This window comes from Lynx rufus, unplaced genomic scaffold, assembly GCF_022079265.1.
Source record: "Lynx rufus isolate CCGP_SWC_20201006 ecotype Redwood Valley unplaced genomic scaffold, mLynRuf1.p SCAF_8, whole genome shotgun sequence".
Classification (NCBI taxonomy): domain Eukaryota; kingdom Metazoa; phylum Chordata; class Mammalia; order Carnivora; family Felidae; genus Lynx; species Lynx rufus.
The window spans coordinates 67,523,440-67,543,218 of NW_025814896.1; the positions used below are offsets into that span (position 1 = coordinate 67,523,440).

At 40.0% G+C, this 19,779-nt stretch overlaps 1 protein-coding gene across 2 annotated transcripts in view; it reads right to left on the reverse strand.

Moving 5' to 3' along the window:
• FBXO11 (F-box protein 11) overlaps positions 1 to 15,608 on the reverse strand; it is an 85,239-nt gene extending 69,631 nt beyond the window's left edge. For both annotated transcript variants that reach the window (XM_047067995.1, XM_047067994.1), the window contains exon 1: positions 14,935 to 15,608. In XM_047067995.1, coding sequence (XP_046923951.1) covers positions 14,935 to 15,154 — 220 coding nt within the window. In that variant the 5' untranslated portion in view covers positions 15,155 to 15,608. The remainder of the gene's footprint in view (positions 1 to 14,934) is intronic.
• Between the last annotated feature and the right edge of the window lie 4,171 nt (positions 15,609 to 19,779).

The window sequence follows — 19,779 nt, forward strand, 5'->3', positions numbered from 1 at the left end:
TTGCATATTTTAAGTTATTGAACACAATAACTTAATAACTATAACTTAATAATAACTTAATAATTATTCTAACAAAATTAATTTTTATTTCAGCTAAAAAAATTACAGAAAACTTTATCTGATCAATAGGTTCAACAAATCACTAAACTGAAAAAATGAACAGAATGTTAATAAAATTCTGAAGCAAGAACAGATAACACCATCATCACTGACTGGGAGTCAGGAGATCTGGGTTCATTCCAACCACCACCCTGAACAAGTAAAAAACCTCAAGAATTGGGACTATGGTTCTACATCCAACATTCTATAATTTCTAACTAATTTACCATCTCTACGATAATTAAAATATCTAATCATAATAGCTGACACCAAAAGAGCAAAGTATATAATCTTCTTTATCGACCTGTTGAAGATGTTTACCAGATGTTCTTTATATCTCTAAACATCAAATAATTTAAATTCATTTTCCCTAGCTATCTTCTGAGCATATACTTCCAATCACGTGAAAGGTTTAGTTACCTGTCAGCTTATCCCTCTTTAGAATAACACTTGATTTTTTTTAATAGACATATTTTCTCAACCATTGCAACATTTTACAAGTCTTATTACTCTGATACATTATCATGTGTTTACACACACACAAACACACTTTAGGTTGATTCACCTGTAGTCCATATTGTTTTCTGCCATACTTAGTTCTGGCTCAACATTTCTAAGTGATTATTCATTTTTTTGTTGTTCCTATAAAGATGAAGGTTCATTTTTTTGTTTAACAGACCATTCAAAGTAATTTAACTTCTATTCTTGATTTTTGAGGTACTTAACCTCAGCGCATTTATAATTTATTTTTATTTTTTTATTAAAAAAAATTTTTAGAGGTTAGAGTGGGAGAGAGCCAAAGCAGAAGAAGACTCTTAAAAACTGAGAACAAACTGATGGCTGATGGGGGGTGGGAGGGAAGGGAGGGTGGGTGATGGGTATTGAGGAGGGCACCTGTTGGGATGAGCACTGGGTGTTGTAATGGAAACCAATTTGACAATAAATTTCATATATTAAAAAAAGAGAGAGAGAAAAAATTTTTTAAGTTTATTTATTTTGAGAGACACAGAGAGCGGAGGAGGGGCAGAGAGAGATGGAGAGAGAGAATCCCAGGCATGCTCTGTGCAGTCAGCATAGAGCCTGATGCAGGGCTCAAACTCACAAACCATGAGATCATGACCTGAGCTGAAACCAAGAGTTGGGCGCTTAACTGAGCCACCCAGGCATCCCCCCGCCCCTGCTTTTTTAAATCTATGAACTTAATATGTATAGTAACCTAAATTAGTAATATGAACAAACCTCAGTCCAGAGAAGGAAAAAGAAGGGAAACAGAAACAACCATTTACTAAATTTTTGTAAATGTCTATTTGTAAATGGTTAGCGCTATTTTTTAGTTGTTGCTTCCATATAATTCAGCCTAAAAAAATTTCCCCCAACCTCACAACACCAATATGACTATTTCATAAAAGAATAAAAGCTGTATTTAAATACACCTATGTTCCTTTTGTTCCTTCTTCAGCTACCCAAAGTCACTGTTTCAGGAAAATACTTTAAATTCATCTGTAATCAGCTCTTCATAAAACTATGATAATTACTATCTAGAATCTATACTTAATGACTGATTTTCCCTAAACGACACAGTAGCCCCTACATTAAAAACAAAACAAACAGTTCACCTCTTTCAATGAAGGTTTTTAGTGTATTTTCCAATAAGAAAATGTTTTCTCTTGGTTAAGGTTTATAAGGAGTCTATAAGATGATCAGAAGATTGGCCAAGTGTGAGATAAGTTAATTCCAAATCTAATAAATTTAGGCTTCAAAGGTCCGTATCTTCTGAAAGTCACTGTGGGTTCTTAATTATTCTCAAACACATCAGGTTCCACAATCCAAAACTTCTATGAATACAGTATCTTAGAATGGGAAGATTTTTTACTGATAATGATGCAACAATCTCTTAGCAATCTGTTTCAACTTAATAGTCATTATTTTTTTCAGAGCTATCTCCAGTTTTATGGGAAGAAAATCTTCCGTATAAAATTATCAAATAGACATGAGTCCATACCACCAGAGTACAAAAGAAATAGCCACTTGTTCTGACCAATAAGAAGTTTCACTTTTCTTTCATATATCCAGTTTGTATGCTAAATTTCCATCATTCAACCAGGCATGTATGTAATGAAAAAACTGTATGTATTTGCATGTAAATAATCTACAGTCACAAACTTGTCCTAGAAAGACAGTATCACTGGCTCAAAAAAAAACCCCAAATAACAAATTTGTTTTTCATTCGAATTCTGACTTTCTTATCATCAGTCATCTTCATTTCCTGCAAATGATATAAGCAATTATTATCCTAAAGTTGCTGTGAATACAAAAACTAAAAATGTCTATAAATTAATAAGCACTCAAAACACAGAGAACTGAGAAATGTAAAGTTTCAAGCTTGTATTCAAATGTAAAATGACCTATCTGAGGATCATGTCATCAAACCAACTACTAATAATCACAATTATCAATCACAACCATTAAAATCTTTTAAAAAAATACAAACCTCCTTCCTTCCAGATTCCATATATGGTATTTGAAAAACAAAGAAATGTAAAAGAAGTAACAAAAATCACCTCCCTCCACCATCCCAAGATACTACTGCTAACATTTCAACAAAAATTTTTAGACACTTCACAAAATCAGGAGTGCATATTCCCAGTTTCAGAGAGTGTTGTGTGTGTTATCAATGCATATGTATGTTGGTATGTGACATTTCTGTAGCCCTCTAAAACCAGACTTAACTTTACAAACCTTGGACAAGTTCACTACACCCAGATGTCTCAGCTCTGTTTTTCAGCTTTAAAGATTTCAGCTAAGAGGTTCTCAAATGACTCAGAAATAGAGGGAAGTTTCCCTGTGAGATGTTGCAGTAGAGACTAAGAGAGCATCAGAAAAAATCCATAGAGGCACCTTCAGAGTATGCCTTTACAACTAACTTATATGTGGGATTACAGCTGCTATGAAGGACCTTAAAGTGTTGTTTTACCTCTGCAATTGAAGATCTTAGATTCTGGCAACATATAATTTTATTTAAACCTGTCCGTCTACCTTCAGTTTCTGGATATATAAGCAAAATAACTAATACAATGAAGAAGGACTACACCATGAAAACAAGATAAATGACCCCAACTCTGCAGGTAATTTCTTTCACTAGGCACATTTTCTTTCTTAATAACTTACACACAAGCATGCTATAATTTAGCTTAAACTTTGGGCTGCAACAACTTTCTAAGTGTGGCACAGAGGTAATTCAATAAATGATTAAAGGGCAGAATATATATCAGACTACGGGGAGTCAAAACAAACCTTCATCTTCATACCATTTCATAAAAAACTCTCCAACAGACTCTGGACTTGGAAACAGTGGACAGATAAGGTTATGAATGAAACTCCAATGTGGTATATGTATGTATGCACGTATATGTGTGTGTATCCTTAAAAATATGAATCAGAAGACAATGAAAACAATATCAACATCCTTATTTGCAATTCATTCTGGCCTCAAATGTTATTTAAATTTAGTCTCTAACTCAATTATAAGTTCCATAAAGGCAAGAACCATGTCTGTATAGTAATACCTAACAAATTCAGACCTCACTGATTTCTACTGGCAATTTAAATGACACAGAAAGAGTTTTAAAGCAACTCAGAAGTCACCTTATTCAAAATCCCCTGATGTAGAAATTTAATTCTAGGAAGGGAAGGAAAAAAAAAAGCCACTTTGATGAAAAAGCTCAGGCTCCTTATCCCCAAATTTAACATTTACTTGATATGGATAGGTGTTTAACATTTATTTATTTTTGAGACAGAGAGAGACAGAGCATGAACGGGGGAGGGGCAGAGAGAGAGGGAGACACAGAATCGGAAGCAGGCTCCAGGCTCTGAGCCATCAGCCCAGAGCCCGACGCCGGGCTTGAACTCACGGACCGCGAGATCGTGACCTGAGCCGAAGTCGGATGCTTAACCGACTGCGCCACCCAGGCGCCCCTGGATAGGTGTTTAAAAAAAAAAAAAAAAAAAAAAAGACAGGAAGGTAGCAGTCTCCTCCACACTGCTTATCGTGGACAAGAAAGAACAACTGTTAGCACTAACACTGAACTAGTAAGTGCTGAAAGAACAGACATGAAATAATAAGATCTTACTTTTTGATATCTAAGGCTACCATATTATCTGTTTTAAGCAAGTGGTTCTTTAACAACAGAACCCCATTTCAGTCATTGATGGCCTGCCATTCTCAGGGGATACTTATATCATGGGGAGCATAAGCTTATAAGACACTAACTAGCACACTTCAGCACAAGCTTTCAGCTGAGGAAAAACTTATCAATGATACTGGCAGAGGTACTTTTACACCTTCTTCTTATACATCAGGAACTGATGATCTGGTCAAGGACTAGAAAAACAACTTGAGAACAAAATGCATCCCAATTTTTCTATGAAGCTTCTGTAATTTTAAAATAAGCATAATTTAATAAAGGATAATCAAGATATGCAGAAAAAAATAAATTAAACAATTAACCAAATAAAAGCAAAATATTTTCACAGGCATTAAAAAGGTAAGCTTAAAAGTAGTAAAAAAAAAAGAAAAAAAAAAGGATTCCACACTGAAATGGAGAAACAAACTATGGCAGTTGCAAAAACAAATAATTTTTGTAATGAAGGCTTAGAATCACATTAAATTCCACAGTAATTTTGAAAATTCCTAAATATAAAAAACGATTTCCCTCCTCCTCAAAATAACCCAAACTACAACCTATGGGGAAAATTAAAGTATATTAAGGTGACGGGTAAACTTCCTAACACCACTGTTAAAGGATGCTAGAGCAGATATACCAAAGACTTAAGAAAAATACTAACATTTGAAATAAAATCAATTGTTTTGGCAGCGTTAATTATGAGAGGACACATTCACATCTGTCTTTTTTTTAACGTTTATTTTTGAGAGAGAGAGAAACAAAGAGGCAGAGGATCTGAAGTGGGCTCTGTGCTAACAGCAGAAAGCCCAATGTGGGGCTTGAACTCAGGAACAGTGAGATCAAGACCTGAGCTGAAGTTGGATGCTTAACTGACTGAGCCACCAAGGTGCCCCATATTCACATCTGTCTTAAAGTTGTTTTATCTCCCAAGTAAATGGAAGCTTTGTCTTTGAGAAAAGAAAACTGATGGTATCATGTTGAGGTAAAAGACTTACCAGGAATGGGTACCTGTATTCACCAAAAGATATACATAAAATGCTCACAGCACTATTCCTTACAGCCAAATATTAAAGTTCTATGTCTCTTAATCATAGAATGAATAAATTGCCATATACTCATACAATGCAGTATTACAGATCAACAAGACTAAACAAACTATTGCTATAAGCAACATGGTTGAAATAAACAAATACTGAGGGAAAGAAGCCAGACACATAGGAATACAGACTGAGTGATTACAGTTATATAAAGTTGGTACCTAAGACAGACAACAGACAAAACTAATCTAAGCAATCCAAGCAGTAAGAAAGACAGGGCTGGGGATAGTGACTGGGAAGGCAAGGGGCTGGGACAACACACAGAATGGTGATTTCTGGGATACTGGTAGTGGTTTTTTTGTTTGTTTTTTATTTTATATTTGAGAGAGAGAAAGAGACAGAGAGACAAGAGCGTGAGCAGGGGAGAGGCAGAGAAATGGAGGCAGAATCTGAAGCAGGCTCCAGGCTCTGAGCTGTCAGCACAGAGCCCGACACGGGGCTCAAACCCACCACCTGTGAGATCATGACCTGAGCCGAAGTCGGACGCTCAACAGACCAAGCCACCCAGGCACCCCTTTGGGATACTGGTAGCGTTTAATTCTTGATCTAGGTATTACTGGCTACACAGACGTGTTCACTTTGTGTAAAGTCATCAAGCTATACACCAATGATTTGTGCACTTGCGTATTTTTATTAAAATGTCAGTTTAGGGGGGTGCCTGGGTGGCTCAGTGGGTTAAGCGTCCGACTTCAGCCTAGGTCATGATCTTGCTGTTCCTGAGTTCAAGCCCCATGTTGGGCTCTGTGCTGACAGCTCAGAGCCTGAAGCCTGTTTCAGACTGTGTCTCCTTCTAGCTCTCTGCCGCTCCCCCACTCATGCTCTCTCTCAAAAATCAACATTAAAAAAAGCTTAGTTAAAAAAAAACTAATAGATTTTTCACAATTTAAATAATTATATATGGTTATATATAGCGTGTATGTGTGTGTGTGTGTATAATTACATACAGACTTTCTAATTTAAATGACCACTGCTAATTTAAAATGACCCACACATACTGTCACTCCTACCTGCTCTAATTCTTTTTCTTCTCTCCATCCCAATCTTCAACCCAAAATTAGTCTTTTGAAAAAATAAAATGTGAAACTTTTAGGAAAATTTTAGGGTCAGAAGTAGATTAGTAAAAACAATAAATGTGTAAGGGAAGTGATTCTTACAAGACTATTCCACCCTCAACTTCCCCTGACATACTTATTTTGTCTCTGAGGAAGCACTCCTACCCAAAGCCTTTGTCCAAATCACTTATTTCTATCTCTTTTACTGGGCCTAAAATACCAAAATTTGACTAAGGGATCAGTTTCTCAAAAATGCAAATGCATTTCAAAGGATCATGAAGATATCAGTCATTTACACACAACGGTGAATTAGTTCTGTGGCTACTTTAAACACAGAAAAATGAGTGATTCCACCATTTCTTTTACCATACAATCACTTTGCCAACAATTCAATTTCGAAATATAGGATCTTCACCCACCTCCATTTCTTTTAAACAAGTCTTCTTTGATCCTTTCTCTCTGCCATGATACAAACCCAGAATGATTTCTATTTTCCATTTGTTAAATTCTATTTCACTTCTAATTTCCCTTAAAGCCTGTTTTTTTTTTAATATGTATGATTATATGGGAAGAAACAATTACTAGTGACATATATATACCAACCCTGTCCAACTCAAAATATAACAGGTGAATAAAAAAGAGCTGTATGTTCTTTCTCTTCCCCACCTGCTTCCTCTTAAGTGTCAGATTCTCACAAAGCCACATGGTCTTATACATACTATGTTATAGACTACGGATGCAAGATACAAAATCAATATTTCAGTGTAAAAAAGAATTCTCATTAAACTCAAGTAAAGGCAGCAAACCAGCAGAGGCTAAACTGATTCAAGTCAGTTATCAATGCATGGTACTAAAGAAATCAATGTCAAAGACTGAACCCCTATAGGAGCCAGTTAATTCCATTCTGAGGACAAATTTTTAGTAGTCAAAGATTTTGACACAACCCAACCTGAACATCTAGAAAATGAGTGCATGCTGCACACTAGAAGAAATCAGTAAAGATTTTCACTGTTACCAGAAAAATAATTTTAAAGCACAGGTTATTATTCCATTTCTATCACTCAATTTCAAAGCTTTGAGAAAACAGAAAAGTAGGCTCTCTTTGTACCTCTTCCTTCATGAGATGTGGAAATATTCCATTATGTTTTTTAAGGTTTATTCACCAGTTGAGGGAACAGCATTTAATAATTTTTTCTCCTCTTTTGAACACACACAATTTTTCATTTGTTAGAAGGACTAAACACTGACAATTGGATCTTTAGAAATTGGGGACAATAAGCAACTTACATTTGCTTTAATATACTATCTTAATTTGGATGTTTTAAAACAAAAAATACACAATGTATTCATTTTCAAAGTACATATTTTTGATATTTCCTTAAACTAAAATAAATTATACAAGGGAAGTTAATTGGTTTCATTTCTCTATTTTCTAAGGATTAAGTTTAAGCACATTTCTGTGTTAACCAAACATATAAAAACCCCAGGCTATACATGCAAAGACATCAAGCTATGGTGACAAAAGGATATTTAGTCCACAAACCTGTCAAAATTACCACTGAAGTGTAATTTAACTCACATTTTTGCTTCCTGAAATAGGCTAGTCTATAACCATGAGCTAAAATGACTTAACACCTTTTATTCATAACTTATGAGTAATTCAAGAGAAATCTACCCCTCTTTACACAATGAGTACTTAGTGATCTCAACAAGCTGGAAAAACATGCTGGCCAATCAGTGCAATCTCTTCCAGAGACAAATCTACATTAGAGGTAAAGTTATGATCAGAAGGTTATTTAAAAAATGTTAAGCAGGTGTTTAACAATATATAGCATCAGACTACTGTACCAGTCTTCAATAAAATAAATGGGATATGAAAGGAGACAGATGTGCTTCAAGGGCTAGGTTATTCCCTCCTCTGAATGTGATGGACACATTCTGCCAAATGTATTTTGTTATCTCTCCTCTTGTTTATGGGAAGATTCAGTGATATAAATCAATTTTGAAAATCTCTGCTATTTACTAGGACTACTCACTGCTGACTAATGTCCATCTTACAGAATTGCTAAAAGGGTTAAATGAGAGTGTATTAGACTCTAGTACATAAGCAAAAACAGTGATCTATGTTTATTATTATATTTCAAATACTCATTTCTTCTGTTTCCTTATTCTTTCTTCAAAGAATATTTCAATTTGTTGGCTATAAAATGATTTATAATTATAAACCAGACTAAGGTTTTGGGGTTTTTTTTGTTTATTTAATTTTATTTTTTGAGAGAGAGACAGAGTGTGAGCAGGGGAGGGGCAGAGAGAGAGGGAGACAAAGAACCTGAAGCAGGCTCCAGGTTCTGAGTTGTTAGCACAGAGCCCAACACGGGGCTTGAAGTCCTAAACTGTGAGATCATGATCTGAGCTTAAGTTGGAGGCTTAACCAACTGAGCCATCCAGGTGCCCTTCTCTAAGGTTTTATCAAGTCACCTAGATTGCATTTTGGGGTATGCCAGAAACTAATGACTCATGCACATTTTATCTCTTGGGTTTAGTTTTATATATAACTGATTCCATTGCTTACTATTATTAATATTTTATTTTTTTTAATTTTTAAATTTTATTTAGTTTTGAGAGAGAGAGAGAGAGAGAGAGAGAGAGAGACAGAGCGTGAGCAGGGGAGGGGCAGAGAGAGAGAGACACAGAATCAGAAACAGATCCAGGCTCTGAGCTGTCAGCTCAGAGCCCAATGTGGGGCTTGAACTCACAAACCATGAGATCATGACCTGAGCCAAAGTCGGACGCTTAACCGAATGAACCACCCATGCACCCCTATTTTATTTTTAGTGTTTATTTTTGAGAGAGAGAGAGAGAGAGAGAGAGAGAGCGAGCACGCACACAGGGGAGGAGCAGAGATGGGGGTGGTACAGAAGATCTGAAGCAGGCTCTGTGCTAACAGCAGAGAGCCTGGTGCGGGCTCAAACTCTGGAGCCATGAGATCCTGACACTTAACCAACTGAGCCACCCAGGTGCACCTATTACTATTTTAAAAAGCTGCCATTTATTGAGCATCTGTCAAGTCCTAGATACTTAAATCTCTCATCATTAATTATTCCATAAGACAAGTATTACCATCTTCATTTTAAAGATAATCATGTAAGGCTCCAAGAGTTTATATTGCTTTCGCCATGTCAAACAGCTTGTTGATAGTGTAACCAGGATTAGAACTAGCTAGCTGTAACTCTGAGCTCTTTTTTAAAAAAATTTTTTTAAAATGTTTATTTATTTTTGAAAGAGAGAGACAGAGTGTGAGTGGGGGAGGAGCAGAGCGAGAGGGAGACACAGAATTCAAAGCAGGGTCCAGGCTCTGAGCTGTCAGCACAGAGCCCGACGCGGGGCTCGAACCCAAGAACTGTGAGATCATGACCTGAGCCGAAGTAGGACACTTAACCGACTGATCCACCCAGGCACCCCTGAGCTCTCCCTATCATACTGCCCAACTGTCTCAACTGGCATATTTTGCTTATCATTTTATTTTCAGAGGGTTAACACTGCAATTTGGGGGTACTTTGCTAGTAACCTCACATACAACTGGAATTCTCTGGAAGTTGAGAATGTAATTAATTCAAAGGGCTGATTAAATTAATAAAATGGAAGGTCTAAAACAGAATAACTCTTCAGAGACTAGTGGGACAAGAAAAACACAAGAGTTAACTTATTAGTTAGTAATAAATACGGGGACTATAAGGAACCTCAAGTTGAAATAACTCTTTATTACAGATTGTTTAGCTTCAAAATTAAAACACATAGGGAAAAAAACCAAACAAACTTGGAAATACTCACTAGCCTTGAATTCTCCCAAATCTAAGTCCAGGGGTCCTAACAGGTCAGGATCTACGGGTAGTTCTTGCCTTACCTGGTAGGTTTCCAAGCTGGTTGGCCTGTCCTTGGGTTTGCCAGAATTTCCAGTAAAGAAAGAGAAAAGCAGTATAGGGACAACCCATAGGCCTAATCAGCAGAACTTTCACATCAGCCTTGTCACACTATCTCATGTTTTCTCTGAAAATGTATGTTTATCTATTTTGAGAGAGACAGCAAGAGAGCAAGAGTGGAGGATGAGGAGAAAGAGAAGGAGAGGGAGAATCCTAAACAGGCTCCATGCTGTCAGCACAGAGCCTGATGCAGGGCTCAATCTCTGAACTGTGAGATCATGACCTGAACAGAAATTGAGAGTCATACCTTAACTGACTGAGCCACCCAGGCACCCCACTATCTCATTTCTATCCCTCAAATAACTTGTTAAGCTTTGAGAAAACAGGCTCTTTTCCACCCCACCCTACTCCCACAAAAAACTGGGTGGCATTTCTCCTTTCATGGATGTAAATATTTTGAAGGTTTGGCCACCAGATGGGAGAGTAGTGGCCCACAGTACTTAATTCCTAAGACTGGAAAAATCATGTCCTTTGCCCAGAACTCTTCTGTCAAAAAAGGTTGCAGAAGTTCCTTATTCTTGCATTCTGTAAGTTCCTTATTCTGAAGAACCTGAAGGTAAAATATCATGAGCTAGAACAAGCCCACAGAAGGTATGATTAGCATGCATGACTAGAACACTAAGGAGTTTCCTGGCTGCTGCATATTATAATATGTAGCTCCATTAGGAATATTTCACATATACTGTATGTACTGCATTATTTCAACATGTTTAGTTAAAACAAAACTCTAATTCCAGGGTCATCGGTGAGATTTTTATCCCACAAATATGGAACTAAAAAGACTATGTTTTTATTCTCTACAATTACTTCAGACTAGAAATTAATAGCAATACCATTAATATATTGTATTAAATCTCTTGAACTATCAATGATTATATAATTAAAATTTCAGCACTTCAAAAGAATCTTATGAATTCTCCAACCAGAAAAAATTACACCTATTTTCAAAAACTTTGATATCAAGACTTTCAGTTGTCAAGTTTCATTTTTTATGTTTTTATTAAAACACAATAAATGAGAAACTAATAATAGCGATTGATTCCAAGCAGGAGAATTTGGTCGCTGAAGGCAGGTGTAGACAAGAAACTTCTGAATTTTAAATCATTTGTATTTATTACCTATTTTAAGTAACCAATTTTAACTACAAACTAAAAATGCTCGGAATACATAGCACTTCTGCAGACTTGTAACCTTACCTCATACTTTTAGAAAAAGACTATCAAAAAGATATTAACATAAATCACAACAAGCTGCAAAAGCTAAATCCTTTCAGGATTTCAAAAGAAAATAAATATAAAAAAATCTACCCCACACTACTTTCAGATTCACTGAATCTGGAATATATCATCAAAGTGTCCCTATGTGGAACACCAATTATTTTCTACTAATTTAAAGTAGTATGTGAAATCTTAAACTCTGGAACTTAAACTAAAAGACCAAAACCAGCTAATGATTAGTATTCCATGTTAAGACAGTGGGCCATTACAGATAACATGAGTGAAGACAGCATTCCATGAAACACTCAGGCCAAATATTTCCCAATGTGGGTATAAGTAATTGTCCCCAATGGAAGGTTTTGAAAAGTCCTCATAAGAATTCACTGTATTAGACTGTTTTTTTCCTCTTCAAACACTGGCCATGGCATATAAGAGAAAGTGTGTGTGTGTGTGTGTGTGTGTGTGTGTGTGTGTGTGTGTGTGAAAGGATGTATCAAGGAAGTTTTTAGACCAATTATCTTGTGGGTAAAGGAGCAACAAAAATCCAACCCTGACAAAATTTTTGCTTGAAAAAAAAATAAAAACTACATTGTAACTATACTATTACCACTAAAAAGCCAAAGTCCATCCTTTGATGTGAAATAAGTAAGTAATTTTTTATATTGAATGAATAACTTGTCTTAAAAACAGTGAGTCTGACTTTAATTTCTGACCTGGAAAGCTGTCTGATCCACTATTATGTAACTCTATCCAAACTCTAATGCAAGAGCTACATACCCATTAAGAGTTAGTAAAAAGTACAACACACACATACATGTTGGCTGTAGTTCCTTAATTACCTTGTCAAAATTATGATACCCACTATATTCTCAAACAACAAAACCTCTTCTATCCAGACCAAAAAATAGTGACACTTCCCATGCTCCATAAAACTTTTAAAAGAGAGGTTATTCCTTTGACTAACTTCTCGTGTGAACTGTACGTTTTTAAAAAGTAATCAAATCGCCAATTTTTGTAGAAAGACATATTTTACTTAAAACTGGCAAAATCTTTACTATTTTACTCTTTCAAGTTATCTTAATGTTTTATTCATTTTAAAGCCATTTATCTGCCCTCTAAAAGACCCACAGAATTTTCCCTGAAGGCTAATCAGCAAGTTCTTTTCCCCTCTGTGTCAACATGGAATTACCAGAACAGTTTCTACTAGCTGCAGCAAAGCAACAATTCTACAGTGCATTTGATTTACTATTTGGTTAGGTGTATACTGAAATTTTGATTTCTTGAACATCTTTTTGTTAGCCAGCTTATGGACATGAATGAAAAGGAAACTGACACTCTAGTATGCTAATGCCAACAACCAAGTAATTTTACTTCAAAAGGAAATAGACTTTAGTGGCTAATAATTCAAACAAATGTTAAGAAAAGTACCCAAGATAAAAGTACCTCAACTAAGTTTGAAATTACACACATCATGAAAAGGAGATTCAGAATAAATATTTTAAAATACACAATGGGACTAAATTAAGTTTGGCCAAACAGATTTGATTCAGCCCTAATGGTATGAACAAATCAGTACATCTTAAAAACACTTCCAGCAATTAAATCCTTACTATGCTAGGATTTCAATCTAGTATCATTGTTTTCTCAAAAAGGACTGTGAACTCTACAGTATATGGTGGAAGGGGACTTGACTATTATTTGAATGGAACACAGGAAAACCCTGCTATGCAAATGTGAAAGGAAATGATGAAACTACAAATATTTTTAATTTACAAAAACATGGTAAATGTATCCGAGAATCATCAAAACATATTTACCAATACTGTTGCACAACACCTCTAACTGGCTTGAAACATCACATTCTTTCAAGCAACATATAGCAAACTGCTTTCTCAAGGACCATCTGTAACAGAGACTAGTGAAAACCCTTTGAACTATTTTTCAAAAGATTCTCATCTCTCTTTTTAAGTATTTTAGCTAAGTACAACATTGAAACAGTTTTTAAGGAAGGAATGTATAATTTTTAAAAGGCATTTAATCTCAATTCGCTTAATCAAAGGAGGTGTGACAACCAACGCATGTAAAATTAACCTTAATCCGCCAACGAAAACACGCAAAATGTCTCCTAACAATTCCCCTCCTCCTTAAAACAACAACCGTACACATAAATATGGTACTGACCTCCACTCCCACTGAGAGCAGCTAATTAATAAAGAGAATAGTTACGTTTGGAGACCAAGGTGCCACATCCTACCTCATATATCTCCCAAAATAACCACATCATCTAAGTAGAACTGAACATTATTTTTGCTAAAGCAAGAATCCAACCCCCGGGAGCTTCAGCCCTTAGACAATGGTGGTTACCAGACAGAGCTGCACAGTTGGGTCCAAATGACACATTTCACTAGGCCTTGGACACAGCACACACACTCACACTCTCCCAAGGGGCCAGTTCCAAGGAAGGGGCGTTCAAACCCCACTAGGAGACGGAGGGTAGCACGGAGGCGTAGGGGTTTGCTAAGGGAGGACAGGCGAGAGGGGTGGTCGATAGAACCGAAGGGTAACTGCACTGACGCGAGGGAGGGGACTGGAAATGGCCGATGGATTCTATATTTATTTATTTAAAGGTCTTGATTTAACGGGTCCTTCCCAGGGGTTCTGTAACTAAAGCCAAACTGCGCAGCAAACATTATGGGGTTGGGAGAGTAGTCGCTGCTCCCCCTACCCCGTGACTAGGGAGGGGGGTGGGGGAAACAAGTTCCCCGGCCAACACCACAGACCACTCGGATTCCCCCCCTTCCCCCTCCTCCACAGGAAGGGGGAGGCTAACAGAGAAAAGGGGGAAAACAAGTTCCCCAGCCAGCCCCACCGCCCGATCACTCCCAGTTGTCCCCCCCCCCACCTTCTGTTAGGAAGGGGGAGGCTAAACCGTGGAAGGCAGCAGAAAAGGGGGAAATCCCACATTTTGCCTCCCCCCACCCCAGCCACCAACAGACTCCTGCGGGGTCCGTGAGCCAGCGAAGGAGCCAAAGGATGGGTGGGGGTAGAGGGTGCCGAGCCCCCGCAACCAAACAAAGCGCGGCCTGAGCGAGAGCCCGGGCGAGTGGGGAAGCCGCGGTTTTTCCTGCCGTCCGGGGCCCGGGCCGGGCTGACACTGCGGCACCGGGGGACCCGCCTCCGCTCAGCCTCCGTCTCCCACCCCGGGGGCGCACAGGCCTCCCCCGCCCGCCCCGGCCTTCCTCCCCGCGGGTCCCGGCCGGCCGGCGCCCGAGCCGGAGGGCGGCGGGGAAGGAGCGCGGCCTTACCCCGCTCGCCGGCGTTGTTCCGCTCCTGGGGCAGCGGCGGAGGCGGCGGTGGCGGCGGCGGAGGCTGCTGCTGCTGCGGCGGCGGCGGAGGCTGCTGCTGCGGCTGCTGCTGGGGCGGCTGCGGCGGCGGCTGCTGCGGGGGCTGCTGCTGCTGTTGCTGCACCGGGCGCGGCCGCGACACTCGCCTGGGTCTCCGGTTGGCGGCTCGGACGGAGTTCATTTGCCGGGCTGAGGTGGCGGCGTTGGCGGAGGGACACACACACACACGCACTACGAGCTGCGGGGCAGGAGAAGGGGGTGGGGAGGGGGAGGAAGGAAAGGGGGCGAGGGGAAGGGGAGATGGGAAGGGCGGAGGGGGTGAACGAGACCCCGATTCAAGAGAAAGGCCGGCGGAGACAGACAGAGACCGAGCGAGGCCGGGCGGGAGGGCCTGACGCACGGGGAAGGCCGAGGCCGCCGGGCGGGGCGGCCGCGAGGGACGGAGACAGAAAGACGGGCAGAGCGAAAGAGAGAAAGAAAGAAAGGGCGTCCGCCCGCCTGGGGATCCCGAGGCGAAGCGCGGCGTCGGCGGGTGAGGAGACAGACTCCGGTCCCGCCGACTCCCGAGCGGCGTCTCAGGCGGCGGGGGGAGTGGGCGGGCGGGCGAGGAAGGGAGAAGGAGGAGAAGAGAGGGAGAGAAGGGAGGGAGGGAGCAGGGGGCGCCCAGCTCTTTTTTTTCCTCTTCCTCCCCCCACACCCCCTGAAAGAGATTTCTGTGAGGAATTTTTTCTTTCTTCGGCCTCTTCTCTCTCCTCCCCCCCTTCTCTCCTCGGCGAAGGGGAAATGAGTGTGAAGGGAGGAGATAGAGGGAAAAAGAGGCGTCGTCGTTCCTCCTCCTTAAAGGAACCTTTCCTCCTCCTCCTCCTCCTCCTCCTCAACCCCGTAGCCGCTGCTTCTGCTGCTGCTCCGTGGCAGGAGGAGCCATTGACACCGCCGGAGCCTCCACTCGCCCAGTGGGTCCCTCCCCGCCGCGGGGCTGGCCAGGGGCGCGGGGGAGGGCCGCGGGGCGGCGGGGGGGAGGGGTGAATGGGCGGGGAAGCCGAGGGGCGGGGATTTCGGCAGAGCAGCCAATGGGGGGCGCCCATACAACCTTCGGGCCAATGGGGCCTCTGGTCTTATGGCGAAGTCCCTTCCTTCAACGCCCTGTTTCCTCTCTCGGGTTTCCTCCCTGCCTCGCCTAGGAGGGGGAAGGAGGGAAGGGGAGTGTGGTGGGGCGGGTGATAATGGGGAGGTATCAGGGCATATAATAGAGCGGGGGGGGGGGGGCGAAGAGAGCGCTAGTGCGTAGCGACGATTCTAGGAGAGGAGGTGCTCGGAGGAAAGGGCGGGGGCTGCTGATGTAATGGGGAGAAGTGATTAATCCTTCGATTCGCCTTTTTAGTCCTCCCCCCGCCCCACCACCACCACCTTCACCCAATTTTTTAAGCAGAAAAAAAAAAAAAAAGTGGAGCTAGGGAGTCGATCCTTGGTAACTTGAGTTTTCTGTGGTAGGTACGTTCAAAGTGTGAGCTGTAGGGAGCGCTAGAGATTTTGTGCCCTTTAGCCCAGCTGAGGGTATTTGCAAACCTTGAAGATCCAATTTACCGAGCTTTCAGCCTGTAACCGAAGTTTGGAGTAGTTTGCTAATCTTCGTGACTAAGAGGAGTCACCTAAGTCTTGAAGAGGTTTTGGTAAACAGACAATAGACCTTGGTCAATTTATTTTTTGGAAACTTGGTCTATGTTCAAGAAAATAATATGTGAGAAAAAGGAGAGAAGTAAATGTGCTGAGGTTATGACTGTTATTTATTTATTTATTTTTTGATCCCACAAACTCAAAGGAAAAGAAAAAAAACCCAAGAGGAATTATCTTTGGTATCTGTATCTGGTCCCCTCAGCATAATCTGTCCCCAAGGAAAACGCGTTTTTATTCCCTAGCTTTGTTGTGATGGCAGAAAAAGTGCCCTTTCTCAATTCTCTCCGCTCTTTTTTTTGTTTATTCTATGGATGTGGCAAAACTGGCAGTTTACCTGATTCTCTAGTTTGCAGACCTTTGGGTGATTTCTCTCTTGTTTGAGTTTGATCAATTGCTATCTAGGTTTGAGATAGGGAATTAAGTGGTTGCAGAGGGTGATAAAATAACGCTGAGAGGGAGAAAAGTATGTACTTGGGGAGGGAGTGGAGAGAGGGGCAAGAAGAGATGAGCCAATATTGTGCAGGGTGTTTGAGTCCTGGATTTAATTATGTGACTTCGGGCATATCACCTTTCTAAATAATGAGGGTCCCTCACCTTAAAAAGAACTTATTTTGGACTACATAATCCCATTTTCAGTTTTTAAAAATGCTGTAATTTTGAGATGATTTCTCTTTGGCCCTTAAAATGTTGAAATTTACATCTAAGTTTCCTTTTCCAAAAAATATTTGAGGAGGGGGCTGTTAGAAAACAACTGAAGAACCTAAGGTTTTTATGATTGTTAGCTAGGTGCCAATGGGTAAAATTTTAGATTTGGTTGAAATAAATATGAGGGGGGAGGAAAGTTATTTACTATTATACATATAAGTGGACCCATAATTCTGACTTTTCTAAAAGTTTACTTTTTTATTCAACAAGCACTTATTAGTTCCTTCTGTCCCTTCTGCATTACTCTGTAAGGTGCTAAGAGAAATACCAAAAATAAAAAGGTAAAATCTTGGGCATAAAGAGTTTGTAATTTGGCATGGCATAGTCGAAGATTTACTTACATTAATTCAGATGTACAAAGAAATTATAGCTTGTTTCTGTAATGTTTAACCTTTTTGAGTCCCCACATTATCGCTCTTGCTCTCTTTTTTTTTTAATTTGAGACAGAATGGAGGAGAGAGGGAGGGGTGTGGGGGGGGGAGAGAGGGAGAATCTTAAGCAGTCTCCATGCTGAGTGCTCAACACAGAGCCTAATGCGGGACTCGATCCCACGAGCCTAGGATCATGACCTGAGCCAAAATCAGGAGTCAGACACTCAACCAACTGAGCCATCCAGGTGCCCCGCCCCCTCTTTTTTAATAAAAATGATCAGTCTTTGAGATTTTGTTTCTCCATCCCCCTCTCATTCCAAGATATGTATGAAGGCCAAAGGTTACTGTATAAGGTACAGTTAGAATGTCCTTCACTTTTTTGGCATCGTAGATTTCTAAATTTATTATGACATGTGGCAGTAAGATGACTTGTTCTAACAAACCAGCATATACTTGACAATTTTCTGATAGATGGAAGTAAAGTGTCTTAAGAAAGGGAGTGTCTTGTTCTAATTTACACCGTGACTAGTGGGTTGGTAGCAGCCGTGGGGGATGGGAAGGCCTACATGGCATCAGAGAAGCCAGGCATGCCAGTCCTTTGTTATCCACTGGTATGGAGTGGCTCCTATGGTCTGAAAGCAGGACTGATAGTCTAGAGGTAAAATTGGTCATTTCTAGTGTTTTGAGGTATCATGCTGGTATCTTGACTGAAGTACATACATGAGCCATTTGCCTTATGTACTACAACCTCAATACTGACTGACCCCAAGTCCCTGCAGGTCCATTGATTCTCACAATGCCACTCTCTCTTCTCACTGAGATATATGGGAACTTCCGGATTCCCTGAATACCACATGTAGGCCTTGATGAGCCAGGAGCCTTGCTTCAGGCTTATCTATTGAGCCATCCCCCGCCACCAATGTTGCATTATCCTCCTTATGTCATATTGAACATGCCATCAAGCTGAAAGCTGAGTTTCTAGAGGACTCAGCCTCTCACAGGCATGCTCAGGGAAGCAAACCACTATCCCCAGTTTTCCTGGATCTCCCCAAATCTGTGTGAACTATATACCTTCAACTATATACCTCCAATCATAGTTTCCACCCTGAGAAGGGATGGAAGGTAAGCATGGTGGGTCTGATTACCTCTTCCTTGTACCCCTGTCTTCTCTCCATCATCCCTCAGGGCTATAAGAGGAATTTTTCTCCTTCTTAAATGTCAGGAGCTTTCCTTATGTACCATATCCTCTTCATTCTTGTGATGGTATCTGCTCTGTACCCTTTCTTGGAGCCATGATGGCTGATGGAGTGCAAGAGAGAAACTAGTTTAACAGTAATGGAACATCTATTAGGAGATAACAAAAAATATTATCCTATCCCCAGATCACTGGTTCCTACATATTTTTAGTCTATCTTACAGGATTCAATGTTAGAATCTTCTTCACGCAAAAGTGTTCAAAGGCATCTTAAAATTGTGGAACTTGGGAGTTGTTAGACTGGGCCTTGGAGATCACGTAATTTTCATTTCTGTAGTTGACAGACTGGGAAGCTAAAGTTCAAAGAGGTAAGGTGACAAAAAAAAAAGTCCTGTAACTGCTTAGTAGCAAAGTTACTGTTTGCCAGTACAGTGCCCATTCCATTCACAGGTATATATATATATACCTATATATATATATATACCTATATATATATAGACCCAATTCCCCCATGAAAACCCCAAATATTCCAGATATTGTTATCCATTGCCAGGTCCACCTGTGTCAGTAAATATTCCTTCCTGTCAATTAGCTAGGATAGATATTATGTGTGACAGGAAAAAAACTTAAAGGGGGTTTTTATTTGGGATAGGAGTCTCCTAGAATGATTTCAGTAGACACTTAGAATAATTTCAGAGGGCTAAATTCCCTCAGGGTTTGCTCTCTCTTCAAGTACATTTGTGTTTGTTTTTCTCAACTAATTACTGGTGCTTAACAGGATAGTGTATGTAAAGTTATTTGTTTATAAAACCTATCACAATAGGGATGTGGAAAAAATAAGCCCTTTAATCATTTGAATAC